Below are 24,823 nucleotides of genomic sequence, written 5' to 3' on the forward strand. Positions count from 1 at the left end.
TGACCTACTTATATACTGGTGTACAAATAGTATTATATTTTGTGTAATGACTAACATTTATATTATCTAAGTGCTTGTTAGAAAAGGGTTCTAATTCTCCCCTTCTATCTCCTTCTGCTCATTATGTCTTTTTCTTCACTACCTTTGCAGTTCTTGGCCTGTTGAGGAAACACTTTTTCAAGTTACATGAAAAAAAAACTGTTGGTACTTTTGAAATTGTGTCTATTATACAAATTAACTTTGAGAGAAATTTGCCAACTTTTGTAATCTTTAAGGCGGTTCTATAAGTAATACTCTCATTCACTTAATGTCTAAACAGAGAAAAGTAACACTGGACAGATGAAGCTAAAATTTTCACTTATGAGTGTTCTAGGCAAACCCAGTGCAATAGAAGTGAGACCAATGAAAGAAGCAGAGAGATCCAGGAACTCACAGAACCATGGCAAGGGCAGCAACAAGACCAGTGCATCCTGCCATTTTGTCCTTATAAGGCCATAAGTGACATTCAGTATTAAAGACATTGGATATATTCCTGGTGCTGGGGCCCATTGTAAAGCATGTGTACCCGTCTAATGGTTTTTTTTATTTGGACTTTGTTGGGAAATCATGTGGAGAAACTAGTCCAGGGTTATTCAGATGCATCCCTGGAGGTTACAACTCAACATGGCTATGATGGGGTAGACCTGATCTCTACACTGAGGAAGCTTAAATAGGCATATTAGCAGATCCTAGAAACAGGCAGTCATAATCCTCAGAAACAGGAAACACTAAAGTAAGACCTCTCAGTATGAGAGGAAGGCACCTCTTGGAGGGACAGAACACATTCTCCCTCCTTCCCAAGAAGAAAGATGGGAACCAGACATGTGCCTGTCTTTATAGGGACCTGCCATATCTTAGAGCTACAGTACTTCTACCAGAAGTAGCAAATAACATCCTAACATTCTTCTAACATTTACAGTATTCACCTCTCCCACACAGCTCCTCCTGTTCATTTTATGTCCTACAATTAACTAATTTTCTGCCCAAGTGTTTTAATCATCTCTGGCTCATTTTCTTATTTTAATTGCTGTTTCTGATTGTTGCTTGTAGAAATAAAATAATTCTGATTTTCTCTTTGTGTATGTGTGTTTTGTATATTTCTCCTAATCTGGGAACTTTGCTAAACCCTTTTTTGTTAGATATAATGGCTTGTGATTTTTTTTTTTGGATTTTCTCTATTATTGTATTATCTGTAAATAATGACTACTGTTTCTTTCCAAGACTTTTATATCTATTACCTTTACTTCTCTTGTGTGTTGATTGGGACCTCTAGCACAGTGCTGAAAGAAGCACTGATAGCAGTGACTTCCAGGAAGGTTTCTAAGTTGTTTCTGTTGAAGATACTTGTAATAGGTAGTGGGAAGAAAACTTAACAATTTAAGGAAGTTCCTTTCCAGTTCCAGTTTATCCTGTTTTTGTCATGGATGAACATTGGTTTTTGCTGATTGGTAATGTAGTTTTTCCTCCTTAATCTGCTAATATAGTAAAATATATTGATAGACTTGCTAGAGTTAAACTACCCTTAAATTCCTACAATGAATATTACTTGTTCATGTCTTATATTTTACTGGATTCAATTTGTTAGTATTTTTATATTGTTTACCTATAGAAATAAAGTTATTTCAATTTTATCCTCTTATTCTCTGCTTTCAAATTGTAGTTTGATCTTGGCCTCATAAAATTAATTTGAAAGTCTCTTACTAGTATGTGGATATTAGAAGACTCACATGTTTCTTAAAGGATAACGAGACCTTTTCTCTAAGAAAAGGGACTTAATATTTTTTGAAGTTAGAGTTTAAACTATTTATTCTTTCATGGCTATAAAACTTAGTCATGTATACTATTTCTTCAGAAGTTAATTTTGAGGGCTGGGAACGTGGCTTAGTGGTAGAGTGTTTGCCTAGCATGCATGAAGCCCTGGGTTCAATTCCTCAGTACCACATAAACAGAAAAAAGAAGTGGAAGTGGCGCTGTGGTTCAATGGTAGAGCACTAGCCTTGAGCAAAAGAAGCTCAGGGACAGTGCTCAAGCCCTGAGTTCAAGGCCCAGGACTGACCAAATTTATAAAAAGTTAATTTTAAAAAGTTATAAGCTAAATTTTAATGTATTATTATCATACTAATCTCATGGTTTAAAATTCATAATGTCTATGTTTTGCTATCCATAAAAAGGATAGCAAACATTGCCAATTTTTACTCTTTTATTCTTAATCAATCTTGCTAAGAGTCTCTCATTCGTTTCTCCAAAGAATCATAACTTCGGTTCTATCAAGGGCATTATTTCCTTGATTTCCATCTTACAAATACCTATCCTTTATTATTTCCTTTTAAGCTACCTATCTGATTCATTTTCAATATATTTCCAGAATCAATAAGCTTTAGATTACAATGTACTACTTTAACAGCATCCTGAAAATTTTTATAAGTAGTCTTGTTAATATCTATCTTTAAACCTTCTGCTGTCTTCAGCATTTTTCTTTAACTTGTGAATTACTGAGAGATGCACATATATTTGTATCAATTTCAAATCTATGTAGTGTGGTTTTTTTGTAATTTATTTCTAGTCATTATATTTTACTTAGAGGAAACAGTCTATATGTTGTTTGGTATTAATGAAGCTTGTTTTGTGTCTTAGAATGTGGTTCAGTGTTTGTTATGTTTTCCTTAACTATATGTGTGAGATATTTCTCCATAATAAATGGATATGTACTATGGCCTTTCAAAATAGTTTATTCATTCTCTTGATAGTTTTCTTTTCTTATTCATTATTATTATTGTAATTACAAGTTATTGTAAACAATGCTGTATGCTTTGTGGATTGGCATTTCCCTATTTCAGACATTTGTTAAGAAGGATTCATGGAACTTAGCATATTGTTATCCTCAGACCTAGTGATAATGTATCTGTTACACAACAGATGGTAAGGATAAAAGGTAAGCAGAGTTTGGTGGAATCTATGTGAAGATTTCCTCTTTTCTCTGCCTCCCATGAGAGGTCACAGTACCCAGTTACACAATGAAGCATCTTTTGTATTACATTTCTACTCAGAGAAGCCCATTCAAAACTTAGAATTTAACATTTTTCTTTGGAATTGGTCACATTGACATGGTCTCCTAATCATGTTCTGAACTTTCAAGGAAAACAGGTTGAATATAAACTGTATCATTTGTATTATAGTCTAAGGGCAATGAACTACTGTTTTCAAATCAAGTACCAAACATCCTTATAAGCAGATCCTTCTTAGGCCTATTATTGTTTAACTCTTTCTACATGTCTTCTTATGTGCATATGTGAATATTTTCAAGAGTAGGTTGATATCATGAAGGGCTAGAACATAGAGATCAGTAGATGTGTATTGAATTAAATTGGATAGTACTTTCTGGGAAAATATGTACATTTCTAACTAGCTGCTTACATACAAACCTTCATAATAAATCCTATCCATGAGTTGAGATAGCTTGGAGTTAATGGGCTTTTAAAAGAGATGAGGCCACATATGGTGCCCAGACCTGTAATCTCAGCACACGGGAGGATACGTGTGATATCCAAGACCTTGTCTCAAAAAAGGGGTGGGGGGAATAAAAGAATAAATCTCTAAATGGTAACCTTGGGTTTTTTTAAAATAAATTTTTAGCCTCATTTGGCATGAGAAGACATTAAGAAGCTTTACAAAGGGGAGCTCATAGCTGCAGCATCTAACAATGTAAATTGTTAGCTCTCGTCTCTGTTTTTTCTCACTAAATTGTCTTCTTTTATGTTAATCTTTAAAGTAAATGTGATTTTAAGAATTGCTATTTTTAACTTTCTTTAGATTTGTAGAAAAGTTCTACACCGCCATGTGCTCATCTTTCGCCTACCTAACTTACAGATGTTAGATGGAATTCCAATAACCTCAGATGACAGGGCAAAAGCTGAATTCCACTTCTCTGAATTCCAGGCAAGGAAAAATTCGGTAACTATTTATTTATACTTCTCTCTTCTTGGTAGTAAATGAACCTTTTATCCTACATATTTTTCCTTAAATGTTAGCATTCTATTATTCTTATAGGTTACCTTAGTACCTAGTGATTACTACCAAAATCCTTAGATTCTTTGACATAGAGCAAATTCTTTATCTGTGCTCAATCTGTCATATGATACTAGAAGGTAGAAACTGCAATACTTTCATAAATAGGAGCTAACAAAATTACCTCCATTTAGATGGACAGGGAAGGAAGAAAGGAATTCTTCCCTCAGATCTCTGGATTCTGTAGGTCATCTAACAACAACAACAACAAAAAAGTGTGTTCTGCTTTTCCTGTATATTGGCAGGACTTGGGGATGTTCTAGCTCTGAGCTCCAAGGCAATAAGAGGAACAAAATAGAGAAGAAACAAACAAAATCCCACAAATTTATTGTCTTGTAGTTCTGTTGGCTAGAAGTCTGAAAATGGGTTTTAGAGAGGTAATATCAAATCAGTGTCTGTGCTGAATTGCTTGTGGAAGCTCTAGAGGAAAGAGCTGTGCCTTCACCAGCTCCTGGAGGCCATCCATGGTCCTCAGCTCCTGACCTTCTCCCAGCAAAGCACCACTTCGTCCACTGCTTCTGCCATCTCCATCTTCCATTCGGCCCTTCTGTATCCCTCTTCTAGATAACCTACAGTCCTCTTCCCCATCCCCAAATCCTTAACTCAGCCACACCTACAAACTTCTTTTGTCATCCATATAAAGTAGCCACAGGTTCAAGATACTAGAAGAGTGAACATCTTTGGGGGTTGGGAATCTACCCCACTGCATATGAAGGGCTCCATTGATTGACAGAAACGAGAACATTAAAATGTATAAACTGAATGCAGTGCGTTCTGAGATAACACAGCAGAAGGTTCTCAGGAGCTGTGGGCAGGGCTCAAATGGTTCAGCATCTGTCTACTAAGCACAGATCCTTGAGCTCACCCTCCAGAAAGAGAGGGGGGGGGGGAAGCTTCAGAGGGAAGGCTTTTTACTTAGTGCAAGAGGTAACTAGTTATGGCAGAGGTAACTAATGATGAAATAAACTTTGTCAAGTAGAGTTTATGATAAGTATGAAAGCTATTGATCTGCTTTAGAGCTAAGTTGTACTTATCTGTTTTGTCATGCAGCTAATTCCATTCACCAGCTCTCCTATGGATGGACCATTTTGCCAAGTGAAAGCATCTCCTATTAAAATAACAAATGTAATACTACCTGGTGGATTTAGCCATTACTTGGGACATGATTTCGCCTTAACTCCTGAAGTTGAAGGTATTTTACAAAAAGTTTCAGAGAGAATATAAAAACAAACTCAAAACAACAACAAAACACTTCAACAAAAATTTCACTTGGATTACTACTACTACTTAAGTTTTCCATTTACATTTCTTAACATTTCATGTTTGTTCAACTTTTCTGTGGGCATTCTGATTGCAGAGAATGGTTTTTCCTCTTTAGGCTGCGGCTAATATATTGTAGCTAAATATTTGTTCTCTTGTAAACTTTGTGATACTTGCACAATTATATCCTAATTTATTTCCAAATGTTTTTTATTCTTTTCAGTGTGTGGTGTTGTATAACTTAACTAGTTCATTAGTAAATTCTGCTAAAAGTAGAAGCCAGAAAATGTTCAACAAACTATTGAAGGCACAGAGAGTGACATATAAATCAAGACATTTTCTTGGAAAACACTGGTAAATTCAGGAAGCTAATACCAGGATCTAAGAGGAAATAAATGAAGAGGACATAGAAATAGCTTATTATACACATTTTAATTCTGGTTAGCATAAGCCTTTTATATGGCTATCTGTTGTTTTGGGGGGGGGGATTTTTTTTGCCAGTCCTGGGGCTTGAACTCAGGGCCTGAGCACTGTCCCTGGCATTTTGCTCAAGGTTAGCACTCTACCACTTGAGCCACAGCACCACTTCTGGCTTTTTCTATATATGTGGTGCTGAGGAATTGAACCCAGGGCTTCATGTATACAAGGCAAGCACTCTACCACTAGGCCACATTCCCAGCCCTGGAAAAATTCTTTGAGGGCTCATTTTGTTCATTCCCTTTATCTTTCACCTTTGTCTCAGCTGTGACCACTGTTAAATAATCAAATGAAACACCACTGTAGTTTTTTTTTCTTTTTTTTTTTTTTTTGCTAGTACTGGAGATTGAACTCAGTGTCTCATGTTTTCTAACCCAACATTATACCATGCGAGCCAAACCTCCCCCCCCTTACCCCCCTTTTACCTTGTTATATTTGAGATAGGGTATGGTCCTGCTTGCACTTCCCTGCTGGGGATGATAGACCGGTGCCACTACACCTAGTCATTTTGTTTCCCCTGTGGCTAGATTAACAGTTACATATCACCATAGCTAGACATTTGTAGAAATAGCATCTCTCCAACTTGTGTGATCTGGCTGGCCTGGAACCATGATTCCCCCCAATTTCCACCTTCCAAGTAGCTATGATTATAGCCTTGAGCCATTGTACTTGGCTAAACATCTTAATACTTAACAAAATGTATCTAAGAACCTGAGAACAGGGGATTATTCCATGTGGTAACCATATTTCAAAGTATCCCTGTTCCCTAGCATCCTTTACTCTGTTAAAATGTTTTAATTACCTAACTTCTTACCTCTCTACATTTTTTTTATCAAACTGATGTAGAGAGAGGTTACAGTTTCATACATTAGGCATTGGATACATTTCTTGTACATTTTTATAGCCTCAATGTTTTAATCATGAGAGTTAGTATATTTTTAAACCAAAAGGAATTATACACATACCAAAACTGGATATATCAGAATGGTATTGTTACTAGTGTCCATTATAACATAATGTCATTATTAGGAATGTCAGATTTTTTTTATTAATTCATTTGTCAATTCATCTTCATATATTTTTCTTGTACATATTCAAGATTTGTTATGCAGCAATTTCATGGGATCATTCTGAAAAGGTCCTTAAATTTATTTTCTATTTACTGATGTGCTGCCCAAATTTTAATTTTGAAAAGTATAATCATGTTATTTGTACATTATTACAGCCTGAAATCTGGATTTTTATATCTTTTAATTAACCATAAAGGATTGGTTAACTCAGAAAAAAAGCCACATTAACAGGATGTTACAATTTTTAATAAGCTTTGCTTTGTTTTATTTTTGGGTTTTGTATCCAAATTGGTCTCAAAACTCTTAATCCTCCTGCCTAAACCTCCCAAATGCTGGGATTACAGCATATATCACCATGTCCATCCCCATTTTATATTTTACTTGAAATTTATAATTCATATTATGAACATTCCTTCGGCTTAAGAACACATCCACACTTTAACATTTAATGGTCTTTGTTGTTTTATAATTTTAACTGTTTGAATTTCACTCCTGGTTTTAGACAATAAAAACAAGAACACAGGGATTCTGACAAGTAATCCTCGAAGCATTCATGCAGAAATCGCTTTTCAACAACTCAGAGGAATGACTCTGTCTCCGTCTCTTTTATCACATCAGAATGTTGTACCTCCAACGACACACATATACCAGAGCAACCAAGATGAAGGAAGGTAATAACACTTACTGTTTTAGTATCATTCATGACTTTAAAAAAAAACTTTCAAGATTTCTCATCATGCATAAATATAGGAAACATCATTATGATTTTTTTCTAAACATAAACTGTTAAGAAAGCATACTTCCTATTCTCCCACATTCATGAAACCTTTGTCCAACATCATATTCAAAAGGCTTGAAATCAACATGAAGATATAGAATAGTGCTTGGGAAAGCTCAGCTATCACTGGTGAAATAACACAGGAACTACTTTTCATTGTATGCACCATAGGGCAAGTAATACTTGAACAGCAGTTAAATCCTACTCTGTGAAGTTGTGAAGGCCAACAATTTTATAAATCCTTCAGGGCTCTCTTTAGAGTTCATACTCCCGCCTTCATTTCTGGATCAGCCCTAGAGCTGACTTCAATTCTAAGGACTCTGTTAGTTCTCATTTTGCATCCACACTGCTTCCCAAGGCTTCCCTACTCAGAATTCCAACATTTTTACTTCCCTCAACATCTGTGCAGTCTCTTAGGGAGACCTACCCAACAGATCTGCAGCCTGGACTATATTGAGACTATCTCACGTTACTTTCTATAATCAGTTGTGTTTCAGAGAGTCCTCAGAATGGCCTAATTTTTAAATAGCCACAATAAGATTATTTTCTCCTTCACATTGCCTTTTTGCAATTGAATTTATATAAAATACAGAAACTACTGGTGAATGATCTGAAGCTAACTGTATATTCTGAAGTTGTAAGTTGCCATTATTTGACTCAAATGTCTTATTTCTTACAGAGTTCCTGGGAGCAACTTTTCAAGATCAAATCGAATGTAACTGCTTCAAGAGAAATGAATCATACCAGGAAACCTCTTTCGTGTAGCGGTTGTAGAAAAACTAGCAGACAGTGGCCAGTTGGGGGGAAAAGCTAATAATCATGTTACTTATGTTACTGAGGCACTTCAGTTCCATATGAAGATAATCTATCACCCTTGAAGAATTTAAGATCACCTCTCTTAAACTTTCCTTATGGTTACCTAAATTATTTGCTTCAATTTCTGCATTATAAAAAAAATCATGAACTACTTTTTTAAAAAATACACCAACAATTTAAAAAGGTAAAAGTGGCATGAAACAAAGTCCAGAGATTCAAACACTTTAGTTCTGGTATCAGAAGCAATAGAGTCTGTCATATATAAAGATATTAGGAAAGGTAATTTTAGGAAATGAGTCTACTTTCATAGAATATCTATTCATTCGGAGTTACATGAAACTAGAATATACATTTCTTGCCAAATACAACAATTACTAAAACAAGATGAGTTTTGCTAGTTGAGTTTGCTACAGGTTAGTTTGTAGTACTATACTTCTCTTAAGAATACGAGAAATGAGTGAATTTTATATACAAATAGTTAATGGAACCTATAATATTATTTACAAGCAATTGCAGGCTGTAAAAAAATACACGTGCAAATTCAGTTTTGACTTAAAATCATATTTCATTGAAAATAGTTTTTCTAAATTATTACATTGCCTGAGATATCACAAATCAAATGTGATTTTGAATTTGCTTATTGTAAATACAATTCTTTAAGTAGGTGACTAAATTGCCAATCACATTCTGACATGAATTGACTCCATGATTCAGGAAGTGTTCCATGTTAAAAGTATCGGTTCCATACTGCATATAATTTTCATAGTATTTATAGTTTTTGCATTAAAATATGTTGTTTTACCCAAATATTTATACATAATAATCTATCTTGAAGTAGTTTTAAAGGTATTTTGGAAGTGATATAATTCCAATGTATATGCAACAATTTTAGATTTGTTTCTTTTAAATGTTGTATGTTTGTAATTTAATCATGTAATATTTTAAATGTCAAACCTAATTACAGATTGATTTGAATGTCTTACTGTGTGGTTTTTAAATAACTATTCCATTCAGGTGGAAATACAGTCCTTTGTTTATGAAACAATTTTGCAATTCTTAAGATGTCCAGAAGATGTCTTTGTTGCACTTCAGTTGTGACAACTGACTTTGTCACAATGTGTGGCCAGCAAAATTGGCCTCATCTGCTTTTTTAAAAACTCTTTTATGATTATGTACACATGAAATACTGAATATCTCTATAATCATGTCTCCTTTTAAAACTAGAATAGACTAAACAAACATTTTTCTGTGGAGAAAAACATTCAAGAATTTTAAAAATAAATATGGCAGAAAAAACATAACTTACTTTTTAACCACATGCACTTAACATTTTGGCATGTTTTAGCCACTTTTCCTATGGAATTTTTATATAGCTCTTTGATTTTTTATGCTCCTATTGAGAAATTTTGAGTTATTTTACAATTCTTCCTATAAATTTTAAACAATTACATCTGAATTTGTTCTGGAAAGTACAACTTTAAGCCATCCCATAATGATAATAAACATGAATGTATGCGTCACTGGGTATAAACAACAGACACAGAACCAACTTTGGAAGAATCTTCTAATGCAGTACACATAGTGACTTCATATAAAAGGGACAAGGAGGAAGGTTAACATGGTTGTGAATTTTTTTTTCTGCCCCAACAGTTGATGTCTCTGACATGTACAACTCCTCTGGGAACATTTAGATAAGTTAAGCTATTAGTTACATGCAACTCATAAGGCAAGAGCTGTAACTACATTCTTTTCCTACTTAAAGAAAGAAAATGTCATTGAATATGTTTTGTAGCAGTGATTTTATGTTTAAACAATGAATAAGGAGTTTTTTTAAGTTATCCTTATAGCTTATTTGTAATATACCAGAAAACTGTAGCAAAATAGACAAGTACAATTTTAATATATTTTCAAAACATTAGCACATATTTTAAATTATTTATACTAATACTCCAATGAAATTGGCATGGCATAGCTGTCTCCATTTATATCGAAGAAACTTTAAAAAGCAGCATATATTATACCTAATCCTAGAGTTTTTACCTCCAAATTCATTACTTTTTCAATTATAAGTAGTATTTTTACTACTGTGCTGTCCAATAAGCTGTTATGGAATCCTATGTATGCAAAGACCCTTGGCTATCTTCCAATGTAGTTTAGGTGAAATATGTAACTTCTACAGTAAAAGTATTTTTTCTTTGCTTCCAGATAATGTCTTGGAAGATTTCTTTTAGGGCTGTGAAAGTGGCTTAGTGATAAGAGTGCTTGCCTAGCATGCATGAAGCCCTGGGTTCAATTCCTCAGTACCAAATAAATAGAAAAGCCCTGAAGTAGTGCTGTGGCTCAAGTGGTAGAGTGCTAGCTAGCCTTGAGCAAAAGAAGCTCAGGGACAATGCCCAGGCCCTGAGTTCAAGCCCCAGAATTAACAAAAAGGGAAAAAGAAAGATCTCTTTCACATGCAGTCAGTCATATGCATGACTGGTTATGAAGTTATTTTAATTTTTACTTTCACAAACAACTTGAGAAGCTATAAACTAGAGCTCTTCATAGATTAGGATCCAACTATGCTGAACTAAAATATATATGTCAAATTGATTTATTGATATACATGCAAATTAACTAATTCAATAAGAATTATATTACTTTTATTACTTTGTCATTTTACTAATTTTATTTTTATACCTCTGTTTTTTTTCTGTTGAATCAAAATTAACTCCATTTGGGAACATCTTCTTGCTTTAAATGTACATTATATATTTTGTACCTAGGTGAAGACTACATGTGTATATATAAGCCCTACTGACTAAATTTAAAATAAAAATTCTTATATGTAAATAACATACCATATCACCACTCATAAGCTATCATATACATTATGAGACATGTTTAATATTAAAAAATTACATTTTAATCATGTCCTAGGCACTTAGATTCAAGTAAATATTACCAGTATAAAAGAAAGTACATTATTTATAGGTCTATATGAGTCAAAGTGAGTACTTATGGTAGTGTCTCATTTGTTATTCAGTGACTAACCAAGTCACTTAATGGAGTAGAAACAAGCTGGTTTTATGATGCTTTTGCTATAAAATCTAGAGATTCCAGACAATTTCTAAGCACTACACTGTCTTGTTCATCTTTCCTCTGTTATTGAAACATTTTCAAAAAACCCAGTACTAAAATGCAATTTAACTTTTTTAGCTTCATTTTAGAAGTAGACAAACAAGAAACGCTTTTGTTAGAAATATTCTGCTTCTATATGCTTTTATAAAAAACAAATCTAGCAATTACAGCATTCTTCTATTATCCTTTTAAAACAATTTTTTTGAAAATTATCCAAAACACATTTTGCCGACTATATGTAAGCCTTTTGAATGTTATTTTTTGTTTTGATGAAATTTTTCCTTATAATTAAGATAAAATTGATGTAATGGAAAAAATAATGAAGTTATGTACCCTAGAAAAAGAATATACTTTCAGAAGTATCTCTGAAAGTATTACTTGAAATTTTATCTTTATATTTAGCATCACCCTGCATATGCTATTTTCAGCTAAAAATATATCAAAAAAGTATCACATTTGATGTAAATTGCCAGTGATTACAAAATGCATCAGGATAACATCTTAGTAATACAATTTCTCTAATAAATTGTGATCAAGTATGACAACAGAAATACATGTGAAATATTTTTCACAAAATAGAAAGATGTGTAATTTTACATTTAGGTGAATATAAATATATAGGTCTGCATTTTCTTATGGTCTATAACATAATCTTATAATTCTAATTTCTAAATGGTTTAAAAATATTTCATACCCACAATTATTTTTAAAAATTATAAATAGAAAACAAAAGAGATTAGTAATGATCTTACTCTTGTACAAACCATAAAAGGTAAAAAAAAAAAAAAGGTAGTGATATTTAAAAGCTGTAGATGATACCTATAGTCCGTGTGTTTTACATCTTCACTTATTACAAAATAAGTTTAATTTTTCTAGAAAATGTTGACAATTTTAGTGGCTTGGTTTTATGATTTGTTCTGTCTTTGATTATAACAAACTGTACCTTGTCCCTCCTACCTTAGAATGTTTTACAGCTGTTATCTCTTACAGAACAGCCAAGAAAACTGTTTTATGTATATATATATATATATATATATATATACACACATATATAGCATTTTTAAGTTTACAATTAATTATGTCTTCTTATCAATTTGGCTTAAAATAGATATTTACAAACACTGGTATGCATATGGCCTTTCATTTTTTATGAAATGCTTTAAAAGAGTTCGTTCAATCAACCTTAATGGTGCATTTTTAGTCAAGGAAATAGAATGGGAAAAAGTCAATTTGAGCTCCGAGATGGACAAGTGTCTTCAGGAAGAATAGGCATAAATGGATTTAGAAAACAGAGTACGTGTAAAATGCAGAGAGCAGAGCACTTGGGGAAGCCAGATACAATGGGAAGAGTAAAAATACTGCAGAGCTTTTTAAGCTACATACAATTGGAACAATGGACTTGATCCAACCATCTATGTTAAACTGATAAAAGATAAGTGAAAAGCAAGTTGGAATTTTATAAAGAGTGTTGGGGCACAGTAAATGAAGAGCTGAATCCAAAGAAAATGAATGCAGTCATTCAACAGAATGAAAATGAAGTCAAAATTGGCCTATTTCCCTGGTTAATTTTCCTTGTGAAGGACTCTGGTCTGTTTTAGGTATTAAGCCATTAATAGCAACAATCTTTATAAACTGCCATCACTGGAGTTTTTAAACATAGTGCACATCTGTGAATTTTATGAACACATGCATATACACATATACATTTTATACATTCAAGTAAAAATATAGGTCTCATATTATAGGAAAGTGATATTGGAGCCTATAACAGTCACACCATGCTGAACTTCTTGCACTCCATGGAAAAAGAGACTAGTTTAGATTTAGGAGTCATCATAAAACGAAGTAGAAAACTAAATAGAGAATGTACTACTTATATACGGAGTTTTAAAATGGTTTGACTTTTCATTAGGTGAGAGTTGTATTTGGCCTTCCAAATGATAATGACAAATTTCATGAAGGAAAGGGATTCAACTGTAGAAAAGCCAAGAGGAGAGAGATATGCAGTATTTTAAATTAAAATATTATGCTGTATTAAACAGAACCATTAGTGTTTTACATAATGTAGCTGGGAAAAGTCCATTATAAAAGGGGAAAATACTGGTTTATAGGCAATGAGAATTTTTTGTTTCTGCATAACTTTCTCACACCTTTATCAAGTTACTGAAATTGCTGATCAAGAAACAGGAGTCACTTTGAGTCTCATATTGAGAAAGAGACAACAGGAAAGATTTCTGTCTATTTGCAGAATAGGGCAACACAAAAAAATATAGTTTGGGGTTTTTTTGTGGGTTTTGGTTTTTTGGGGTTTTTTTTGTTTTGTTTTGTTTTTGGTGGTTGTGGGTTTTGAACTCAGGGCTTGGGCACTATCCCTGAGCTTGTCATCTCAAAGCTAGTAGTGCTCTGCCAGTCTGAGCCACAGTGCCACTTCTGGTTTTCTGGTGGTTAATTGGAGATAAGAATCTAATGGACTTTCTTGCCCAGGCTGACTGAACCGGGATCCTCAGATCTCAGCCTCCTGAGCAATTAGAATTACAGGCATGAGCCACCGGAGGCCATCTAAGAAATACAATTTTGACAGTAGTATTCAAGCCTCCTGGAGCAGGTTTTCCTTAAGTTGAACCCTTTGGCTTTTCAATTCTATGAGCCAATAAATCCTTTAGGGGATTTCTGTCACTTATAACTGTTTCTTAGTATAATGCATAATCTCTAGGAGATATGGCCATTTTTTGCTATTTTGATTTTCACAATTACAGTAATTTGAGGAAATACAGTACAAGGTAAGAGTAGGTAGGAAGAAAATAAAATAGATTATTCTTAAACAAGTAACCTCTTGGCATCAAAGGTACTATGGATTAGGAAAAGAGAAAGATGCAGTTATCAATTCCTTGGGACTATAATAAACAGCATATGAAAGTCAGGAATAAAATAGATAAAAGCTATTACACAGGGAATTCATGTTTGACAGAAGAATTTTCTGATAGAAAATAAATGATTTCATGTTTTATAATGTGTTTCTGCAGAGTAGAATATGAATGTTAAAGGTAAAAACATGTATTATAAGTTAAAGAATTGGTTCTAGACTGATCTATTATTATCTACCAATATAAACTGCTCTGGATCTCTGGCTTCTTGCCTCTACAGCAAGCAATTCTCTCACCTCTAAAATTGTGAATGAACAAAGTTCATTTCAGCCAGACATACATTTTTTTTTCCTACTGCCTACAGACATTGGCTAAGAAAAAGAGAAGCATGAAAAATAAGCAGGAAAGATTTCAGGTCACAAATTTCAGTTAAACAAATACAATTTGGTGATATTTATCTTTAGAATACTCTTTCAAATGGCTTTAGAAATTCTGTTCAGGGCTGGGAATATGGCCTAGTGGCAAGAGTGCTTGCCTCGTATACATGAGGCCCTGGGTTCAATTCCCCAGCACCACATATACAGAAAACAGCCAGAAGTGGCGCTGTGGCTCAAGTGGCAGAGTGCTAGCCTTGAGCAAGAAGAAGCCAGGGACAGTGCTCAGGCCCTGAGTCCAAGGCCCAGGACTGGCAAAAAAAAAAAAAAAAAAAAAAAAAAAAAAAAAATTCTGTTCATTGTACTACACTCTTCATAAACTAGCTCCCTTGTCAACTTTGGATACATATTTAGAAATCTATTGTTTCCTGACCACTATTTCAAAAATGTATTTATTGTGAAGTTTCCAGAACACTTACCATTTCACTTTTGTTTTTGTAAACTGTGGTTAAATGCACATAAAATGACCACCATTTTTAAGTATAAAGCTCAATAATACTATATTCTCATTGCTGTATGTGATCACTATTATCCATCTCCAGAACTCTCACCTTAAAAGGCAACAATAACTCCCCATTCCCAGTTTCTGGCAACTACCATTTTTTTTTTTTTTTTTTTTTTGGCAGTCCTGGGGCTTGGTCTCAGGGCCTGAGCACTGTCCCTGGCTTCTTCTTGCTCAAGGCTAGCACTCTGCCACTTGAGCCACAGCGCCACTTCTGGCCATTTTCTGCATATGTGGTGCTGGGGAATTGAACCCAGGGCCTCATGTATACGAGGCAAGCACTCTTGCCACTAGGCCATATCCCCAGCCCCTGGCAACTACCATTTTTATGTTTTTATAAATTTACAATTTTAAGTACTTCATGTAAATAAGTACTTAAGGTATAATATATTATGCTAAATGTTTTTGATCAAGCTAATTGAGAATATTTTTTTCAGAATCATGCTAGAAATTACACTGTGTATGTACTAAAATACATATCACAAATATCCTTCTTTATGTGAAAAGTCACAGAATAAAATTTGCAGATGAAAAGGAAGCTTTGAACTACACTGATAGTATGGTATTCGATTCTTTGCAGATTGTAAATCATAGTGGAACTGTTACTCCAACTGTCAAAATTTTCCCAAAGCAATCTTCAAGGCTAATCAACATAGACAAATCACTCTTTTCATTTCTATAGCAATAAAAATTTAAGCACCATCTTTTGATTGGAGTTGTCTTGAAAATTGCTTAGTTGGAGGCCTTAATTTAAAATGCAACAAGCCTGAAATATTAAATGTAATTTGCCATGTGGCCTTACAGAAAGAATGAGGCATTTTGGTACATTTTTCCTAATTGTTTCTGATTGCTGCCTAGGCAGCTCCAGCACTACTTATCTTCAAAATCACCTTTGAGGGCTGCAACATCTTTGATCACTACTTTTAATCAAAAAGAGACTAAAAAAATAATTTGACTATTACAGGGAGAAATCTTCACAATGCTTTAACTTTTAAGTTTACTTGACCTTAAAGGAGTCTTCAGTAGGTAAATATTAAGGTGACACATTACCTGATATTAATATTGACAGAATGACTGTCCCAGGAAAAGTGATTAATACTCATTTTCCAATGACAGTAGTGTTTAGGTTCACTTACAATAATGCTCACTTTTAAGTGGAGGTATGTTAACTAGAAATTTTATGCACCTAAAATTTTAATTGCACAAAAATTATAGACTATCTTTGTTTCTATCCACAATATAAAAAGTTAAACACAGAAAGAATACAACAGCATAAATATGGAGTTAGACAGAAATTTAGAAGCATGGGGCTGGGGATTTGGCTTAGTTGTAGAGTGCTTGCCTCGCATGCATGAAGTCCTGGGTTTGATTCCTCAGCACCACATAAATAGAAAAAGCCAGAAGTGGTGCTGTGGCTCAAGTGGTAGAGTGAGCAAAAAGAGTCAGGGGCAGTGCTCAGGCCATGAGTCCAAGCCCCAAGACTGGCAAAAAAAAAAAAAAAAAAAATTAGAAGCATGGTCCAGTTTCTTAATTTTCTGAGGAAAGACATTAGAATTTAGAAACTTTGACTTATTCAATATCAAACTGTTGAATATCAAGTTTTTCACAGAATACAGTTATAATTTAGATATCATGTACACTGATTAAATATGTTTTCTACTGCTCCATGAAAATTAACTTTTCCTTTTACAGTAACAATACTTTTCTTAAAATTCCGCTATTTTAATGTGGAGTATTTTCTCATGTCTGTTTGTCCAACAAGGAGAAATGAGTTATTGAGTCCATGCTTTTTTATGACCTGAGGAAAATGTTTAATAAATCTACACCATACAAAGAGGGTAAAATGTTTTCAGAGTGCTCTCAGGTAGGGATGCTTGTGCACTTGAATGGAAGGAGCCATTCTTTTTGAAAGGAGGCAGTAGTGGATAGGGTATAGAGCATAATCAAAAGATGGGGAAATTGGTTTAAGACCCTTTTCATTATACTTGAAGATAATACACTGACTCATAAGGAAAGTTCTATTTATTCTATGCATTGGAAGAAAATAAAGAAATGAACACTTCCTCTGGGAGAATCCAGATGATATTCAGGTTCGAATTTTAAGACCCATTATATATTGGAGAAAGGAGGTGTAGAAAATGACTTATCAAAATTAGAAATGTAACTTAGGTTTTATATAGCCCACTCTCCTACTCTAGAGTATACTTGGGTATATCAACAAAGGAAAAAAGGTAGTAAACTGTGGAATTTAGACTACATGCCTCTATACTAATAGGGATATCTTTAAAATTTTAATATTTGCTATTTGTAACAGAACTAATTATTTGTTTGGCTGTATTACAACATGTATTAGGCAGAATACATATGCCATTAAGAGAAATCTTACCTCTAAAATATTTTCAGTATTAGGAAGCCAGAAGAGAAAATTCAAAAGGAAATAATCTGTAAACAAGTTTCATGTAAAAGCCTCAAATAAAACAACCCAATGTTTCTTGATATATAGTTATCTCTACAAGTAAACATATTTACACATTCTATTATTTACTGGTATAGGAAAATTATAAATAAAACAATCCAACATTGTCTTAAAATTCAAAAATAAAAGAACTTTTAAATTTCAGTAAGGTTAATATTCTGATTTTTTATATATTAGTTTTCATTTAACAGCATGAAGAAAAACTCCAATCACACAAGTAAAAAATCAGCATTAACTTTAATTTAAGATTACATTGTCAGAAACAAAACATGAAAATCTCTTCCAATAATGTTCAGCCACCGCTAGATCTACAAATAAGACCCACATGCATTTTGTTTTGCATGTTATGTTATTTTAGATATGTACACCTATACAAATATACTACTATAGTTCACATGCTCACTAAAATCTGAATTTTGTATGCAACACTAGAAAGCAATTTTGAAAACGTATTCATAAATCAAGAAAATATTTTCACTCTAAACTACTTTTACCTAAAAGTATAGTTGAAAGACTAGCAAGATAAAAAAAAAAGATGCATGTACAAGATGCATGTTTAATCTCAAACACATACACACACAAAAAGATGATCTATTGAAGCAACATTGTTATATTCCAGGACCTAAGCAGGCTCTGATTATCAGAGCTCCAAATTTACCACTATACCAAATAACCTACAGTAATTTTCAACAATGTAACACTAAAAAACATAGCATTTTTCTATGAAAGCATTGATACAGTAATTCTTTATTCAGAGAAACTATTTCCTAAATTCCTGTATAACGATATTATTAAGAAAACAAAACCCTATGCCTTTTTATTGATTGCACAGTGGCCAAATTATTTAGCAGCAGCTTGGTAGAGCTCTGAGGAGAGAGGAATGTTTTGTCAATATTTTTGTATTAAACATTAATGAGCTAAAGTATATAAAAAAAATACAGGAAATATTCTACCAATAATCTTGTATTTTCTTTCTTTTGTCTTTTTCTTTGGTGTGTGTGTGTGCCAGTCCTAGGACTTGATTCAGAATCTAGGCATTGTCCCTGGGATTTTCTGCTCTAGCTAGTGCTGTACCACTTGAGCCACAGCTCAACTTCAGGCCTGTCAGTGGTTAATTGGAGATGAGAGTCTCAGACTTTCCTGCCCAGGCTGACTTCAAACCACAACCCTCAGATCTCAGCCACCTGTGTAGCTAGGATTGTTGGAGTGAGCCACCAACACTTGTATTCTCTTTTTATGCACCTGTGTTTTCTTTTGAAATATATGAAATAAATTTTCAGTAATGACAATATTCTACAACATTAAATATGAATCAAAATTTAAAATATATCTGAAATTACTGATTCAAGATGACAAAAATGTAGATACCCAAGAAAATTGATAACTCTTGATCATAACCAAAACCTGAAAAATTAGTTTTATTTATCATTTACCCATCAGGAATTATTCCACCTTTTTCAGAATTGTAATTTAAAACATACTGTACCTTACAATAAGGGGGCAAACCAACTAATGCAAAGCTATGATCATGTTATTCAGTGTTTTATACTCCCATTTATGTTTATGGGATATGAAATTTTACATATTAAAGCATGTTCCAACGTGACATTTTGTAATTCATTATTGGTCACTCCCTAACATCCTCATACCTCTATGTCACCCAACCGACATGCCTGTGAACATGCTGAGGCATTCTAAAATTTTTACTCACCACATGCTCATTCTCATGAGGTTTAAGGATATGCATGTCATGTTTTTATATAAATATAATGAATTTTTAAACAATCTGCGGGAGAAATTAGTCATAAATTAGAATAGTCCTAAGTATGCTGTGTGTCTTCTCTTCCAAGTTCCACCCTGTATTTCTAACTGGTCTTGATTTTCTTTTGATATAGGGAAATGTGCATACTTTGACATAGACAAACAAGCTTCAATGTTCCCTTCTATGAGTTTCTAAAGCAGTTGAGACCAATCATTGTTAAAGCTCTGAGAAGTTACCTTGAAGACTTCGATCTGGCAATCTGGAAGGTGCCCAGAACTTGAGAAAAAAATCAAATTTCATAAGGAATGAAGATTGTGGGCATTGAGCCTATGGGTATGTTTTCAACAAGAAGTCTTTGTGGACACCTTGTTAAGATGCCTATATCTGGGCTGGGAATGTGGCTTAGTGGTAGAATGCTTGCCTAGCATGCATGAAGCCCTGGGTTAAAATTCTCAGTACCACATAAACAGAGAAAACCTGAAGTTGCGCTGTGGCTCAAGTGTTAGAATGCTAGCCTTGAGCAAAAAGAGCTCAGGGACAGTGCTCAGGCCCTGAGTTCAAGCCCCAGAGCTGGCAAAAAACAAACAAAACAAAACAAAACAAACCCCACAAACCCAAAATACAAAAGAATGATTCCTAGATCTAAAATAAATGCCACAGTAATAAACTGTCCCCAGCTGAACAAGAACAACAAAAAGAAACACAGGAACTTTGCCTTGCTTTACTAATAAACAGCTACCTTAGTAACATTTCAACAAGGGACACTGATTGCTTGTTCTTAAAAAACACAGCTACAAATCCACTTACATTAAAAGGGGGGGGGGAGTGGGATTGATGACTGCTTGAATGCATGCCATGAGCCACTGCAGCACCACTTCTGTCTTATTCTGTGTATATGGTACTGATGAATCAAACCCAGGGCTTCAATGCACTGGGCAAGCACACTACCACCATGCCACATTCCCAGCCCCATATGAAACTTCTGTCTCAGTGTCAATGGCTCATGCCTGTGAGCTTGCCTACTCAGGAAGCTGAGACTTGAGGATTACTATTCAAAGCCTGACAGGGCAGAAAAGTATGATTCTACCTCCAATTAAACAGTGAAATGACATATTGGAAGTATGGCTCAAGTGGTAGGGTGCCAACCATGAGTAAATAAATTATCAGCTATATATTCTTTATAATTTGCCACAGGTTTTACATTAGGCACTTGCTCTTTTACCCTACTTTTATGTTTTGAAAATAACTTAATCATAAACCAACCTCTGTAGGCATCAGAGTTTTCTTCTTTAGCTTCTTTACCCCTCTCAGCTTTCACAGAATTGGAAGTTAGGACCTTGGGTATAAAGGGATGTGGTAGTTGGTTTGATCTACCATGCAGACTACTAAATCTTTCCCCATATCAATAATAAGACTTTCACTTTCATATTATCTATAAGCTTCCTGAGAATCACTTTTAATTACCTTCAAGAAATCTGCATTTGAGCTTGGCTATTTGGCTCAAAGAGGCCAATCTTGGCTTTTGACATGCCTTCTTCACGAAACTTAACAAGGAATAGTCAACCCTTTTGCACAAATGCTTAAAATCCATTGCAGTGTTATTCTCTAATTTCAATAGTGTACTCTCCAGGCAGAATAGAGAGCCTAGAGAGGGTGCGATAAAAGAGAACAAGAGGTTGGTAAATTCACCGCCCCCCCCCCACACACACACATTTATTAAGTTCACTGTGTTATATGGGTGGAGTTTGTAATGGCCCCCAAACAACTGGCTAGTGGGAAAAGAGGCAGTCAGGGACTTGAGGGCCTATACAAATTGCAGGAGGAAGGTTAGACTGATAAACCAGAAGCCTAAGAGCAACAAAACAGGAACATGTGGCAACAAGAAAACCAGGAAGTAGAAAGATAGGTTGAGTAAGGGCAAAAGACCCAGGAAATGAGTACATCCCACTGGGTCTTCGGTGCCAGGGCCGCCTAGGGAAAGAAAAGAAAACCCACCAATCCTAGGACTGTTGAAGCCTGGCTAGAGGAAATATATGAAATGCTCTAGACAATGCCATCACTGTAGCTCAGTCTTTCTCCTGCTTGGGAGTTCCTTCCTCCTCCCCCATCCCCCATTTTCAATAAAACTGTGCCTGCTTCTCACCATCCTTCACCGTCCGGAACACGAATCCGGCTCTCAGTGAGATCAACTCAGCGTAAATTTCTGGTAACAGTACTTGGGGCCGTTTGTGGACATAAAAAAAAACCAAAAAACAAAAAACGGGGAAAAGCTTGAAATGTGAAAATTGCCATAATGACATAAAAATGAACAAATGTCGGAAAGATGGGACCAGTAGTGGGCTTGCTCAAGACTCTGTCACAGATTTCAGTTTAGAAAAAGGAAAAAAAAGTACTTGTAAAGAGCAATAAGGTAATCCCATATGCAATTCCAACAGGATTCCTTCGGTTAAAAATGCTGAAAATCACTGATCACTGTGGGGGTCTTGGGTAGTGATGGCCTGGGCGTCTTGACAAAGGGCGCTGGATCCAGGGAAGCTCAACCTCCCCGACGGACTCCAGAGTCAGTCAGTTCACCAGGTCCAAACAGGGTAAGTGGAAGCTCCCAATATGGCGGCGGCAGCATCCGCCCACCAGAGCTCGAGCCTGCAGAAAAAGCGTCACGTCACCGGGGCAACCACGCCCTAGCGTGGGGCCGTGGCCTGAGTGAACGCTCGGAGCCCGCGCTGCCTCCCATTCTCTGCTAAAGGCAGTGCCAGCACCCGAGTCCCAGGAGCTCCCACAGACCAGGCCAAGCCCCGGCGCGAAAGAAGCGCGCGTCCCGGCGGCCTGGCCCGCCCAAGGTGCGTGCGCAGGCTGGGGACGAGGCGAGACGGCTGCGGCCTCTCTTCCTGAGCGCGCTCGCCTGCGCTGCGCCTCTCGCGAGACTCTGGCGGGAGTTGTCGTTAGCCATGGCAACGGGGAGCGGCCCGAGAGGCTTGGTGTCTAGCTCGTACGGGGGCTGTGGCGGCTGCTCAGCTTCCACGTTCCGGAGTACCCAGCCTCCGGGAGGCAGCTCAGGACTCAGTTTACCGACAAACATGCAGTGCCCAGGATGCCTCCTGGTCTCCTCTTCCTCGGGTGACGCGAGGTACGTTCCCTCCCCGCCCCTCACCTGGAGGCTGCGCCGCCTCCTTTTCCCAGCCTGGCCTGGCTGCGACGACCCCTCAACCCGACCTCGCGAGTTTTGCTGTGAGGCCTTGTTGTAGGTGCGACCGTGGCGCTGAAAACATTAGTTTTTTCCCTCGAGGCTGGTGCTCAAAATCACGTGAGCCACAACTTCACTTCTGGCTTTTTTGGAGGTTAATTGGAGAGCTTCTTGGACTTTAGTGTCTGGTCTGGTTTCGAACTCAGATCTCAGCCTCCTGAGTAGCTGGGTTACATTCCTTGGCTCCTTTTCACTATTGTTACATGCTTTTTTTGTTTGTTTTTCATTAAGTTATTACTGTAGTTAGGGGTATTTACTCATAGCCACTGCTACACCCACACCCACCCCTCATGTTCCCCAAACTTTCTTAGCCTCCAGTTCACCTATTAAAATTTTATCAACTTAACTGTTTGGAGCACTTGCTAGTTGATTTTACTTTTCCTATTGAAAAAGTTGCCTATTTGTTATTAACTGCTGCAGAAAATACAAGACAGGTAATCGTTTACTTCTCGGTTGTAAGAGCTTTATGGAAATATAATTCACATTCCATACATTTGTCTTATTTAAAGTGTACACATTTTAGTATAGTCATCATTATTGCTACAGTTTTAGAACATTTCATCATCTCTCAAGTCTCCATTCACTATTACTGTCTCTACCTGTCCTAGGCAACCATTAATTTTTTTTCTGTCCCTACGGATTCGCCTATCCTATAGGACCTTTTATATAAATGGAGCCTCACAATATTTGGTGGGGTGTGACTGACTTCTTCCACAGGGCTGGGGAACCTTTTTTCTGCAGAGGGCCATTTGGTTATTTATAACATCATTTGAAGGCCATACAAAATTATTAGTACAGGCAGAAAGTCAGCCAAGAAGCATATGTGTCTGCCTTGCCATGTACGATATGATTTCACAGGCCTTATATTGTAACAAGTCATCACTGGTGGAATAATATTTTCAGTTTACCCATATTGTGGTGAATATATGAACTTCATTACTTTCCATTATGTAGATGTGCCCTACTTTACCCATTCAGCTATTTGATGATGAATATTGATGATGAATATTTGTGTTGCTTCCATTTTTTGACAGTAACTATTTTTGCTGTGAACATTTCTGCTGTTGTATACATTTTTGTCTAGACATGTTTTCATTTCTCTTGAATATAATACCTATGATTGGAATAGTTTTTCCCAAGGTGGACTGCACTATCTTCCATTCCTACTATGTGTGTTTGAGGTTTTTCACTTTTCCATAATCTTGTATTTGTTACTAGTTATTTTCAGCAGTCTAGGGAATTTGAGGTAGTATCTCACTGTGGTTTTGGTTTGCATTTGATTCATATCTCGGCTTACTGGCTATCTGAATGTCTTTGGAGAAATAACAATTTAGGATTATACTGGTAGCTATCTTTGTATCTCTCTCCATTCTGCTGGCACACTCAACAGTTATCACTAGACTATTTAAGAAAATCCATATCTGCATACTTTTTAGTACTACTTTGTTGGTCTCAAGTGATTTTTCTTTTTGTTTTTTGCCAGTCCTGGGGCTTGAACTCAGGGCCTGACCACTGTCCCTGGCTTCATTTTGCTAAGGGCTAGCACTCTACCACTTGAGCCACAGCGCCACTTCCGGCTTTTTCTGTTTGAGGTACTGAGGAGTTGAACCCAGGGCTTCATGCATGCAAGGCAAGCACTCTTCGGCTAAGTTATAATCCCAGCCCTCAAGTAATTTTTCCGTCCATCATAATTCAGTATTAATTTGTTTTATATCATGCTTTTTTGTGTACTGAAAAATAGGCTAGCTTATTTTTTTCCAGATGTATATTTTCTGTTTTCAAAATTAGTAAATGCGGGGATTCTTGGGAAAATTAAAACTTTAGTACATTTCCTTTTCAGTTTTGTAAAATATATTTTACTAGCACAAATGAGTATATTCTGTTCATAGGATAATATGAAAGTTTTTTGGAGGTGC

General features: G+C 35.6%; 2 protein-coding genes across 3 annotated transcripts in view; both read left to right on the forward strand.

Moving 5' to 3' along the window:
- Lrrc9 (leucine rich repeat containing 9) overlaps positions 1 to 8,660 on the forward strand; it is a 93,260-nt gene extending 84,600 nt beyond the window's left edge. Inside the window, exons 30-33 of the mRNA XM_048362117.1 lie at positions 3,850 to 3,990; positions 5,155 to 5,296; positions 7,414 to 7,582; positions 8,369 to 8,660. Of these exons, the coding sequence (XP_048218074.1) occupies positions 3,850 to 3,990; positions 5,155 to 5,296; positions 7,414 to 7,582; positions 8,369 to 8,408 (492 nt within the window). The 3' untranslated portion in view covers positions 8,409 to 8,660. The remainder of the gene's footprint in view (positions 1 to 3,849; positions 3,991 to 5,154; positions 5,297 to 7,413; positions 7,583 to 8,368) is intronic.
- Positions 8,661 to 22,527: 13,867 nt separating this feature from the next.
- The window catches only part of Pcnx4 (pecanex 4), a 35,636-nt gene continuing 33,340 nt past the window's right edge, over positions 22,528 to 24,823 (forward strand). The window contains exon 1 of one of the 2 annotated variants that reach the window (XM_048362154.1): positions 22,528 to 22,790. In XM_048362154.1, coding sequence (XP_048218111.1) covers positions 22,612 to 22,790 — 179 coding nt within the window. In that variant the 5' untranslated portion in view covers positions 22,528 to 22,611. The remainder of the gene's footprint in view (positions 22,791 to 24,823) is intronic. The other variant, XM_048362153.1, reaches the window with a different exon arrangement.

This window comes from Perognathus longimembris, chromosome 14 (assembly GCF_023159225.1).
Source record: "Perognathus longimembris pacificus isolate PPM17 chromosome 14, ASM2315922v1, whole genome shotgun sequence".
Classification (NCBI taxonomy): Eukaryota; Metazoa; Chordata; class Mammalia; order Rodentia; family Heteromyidae; genus Perognathus; species Perognathus longimembris.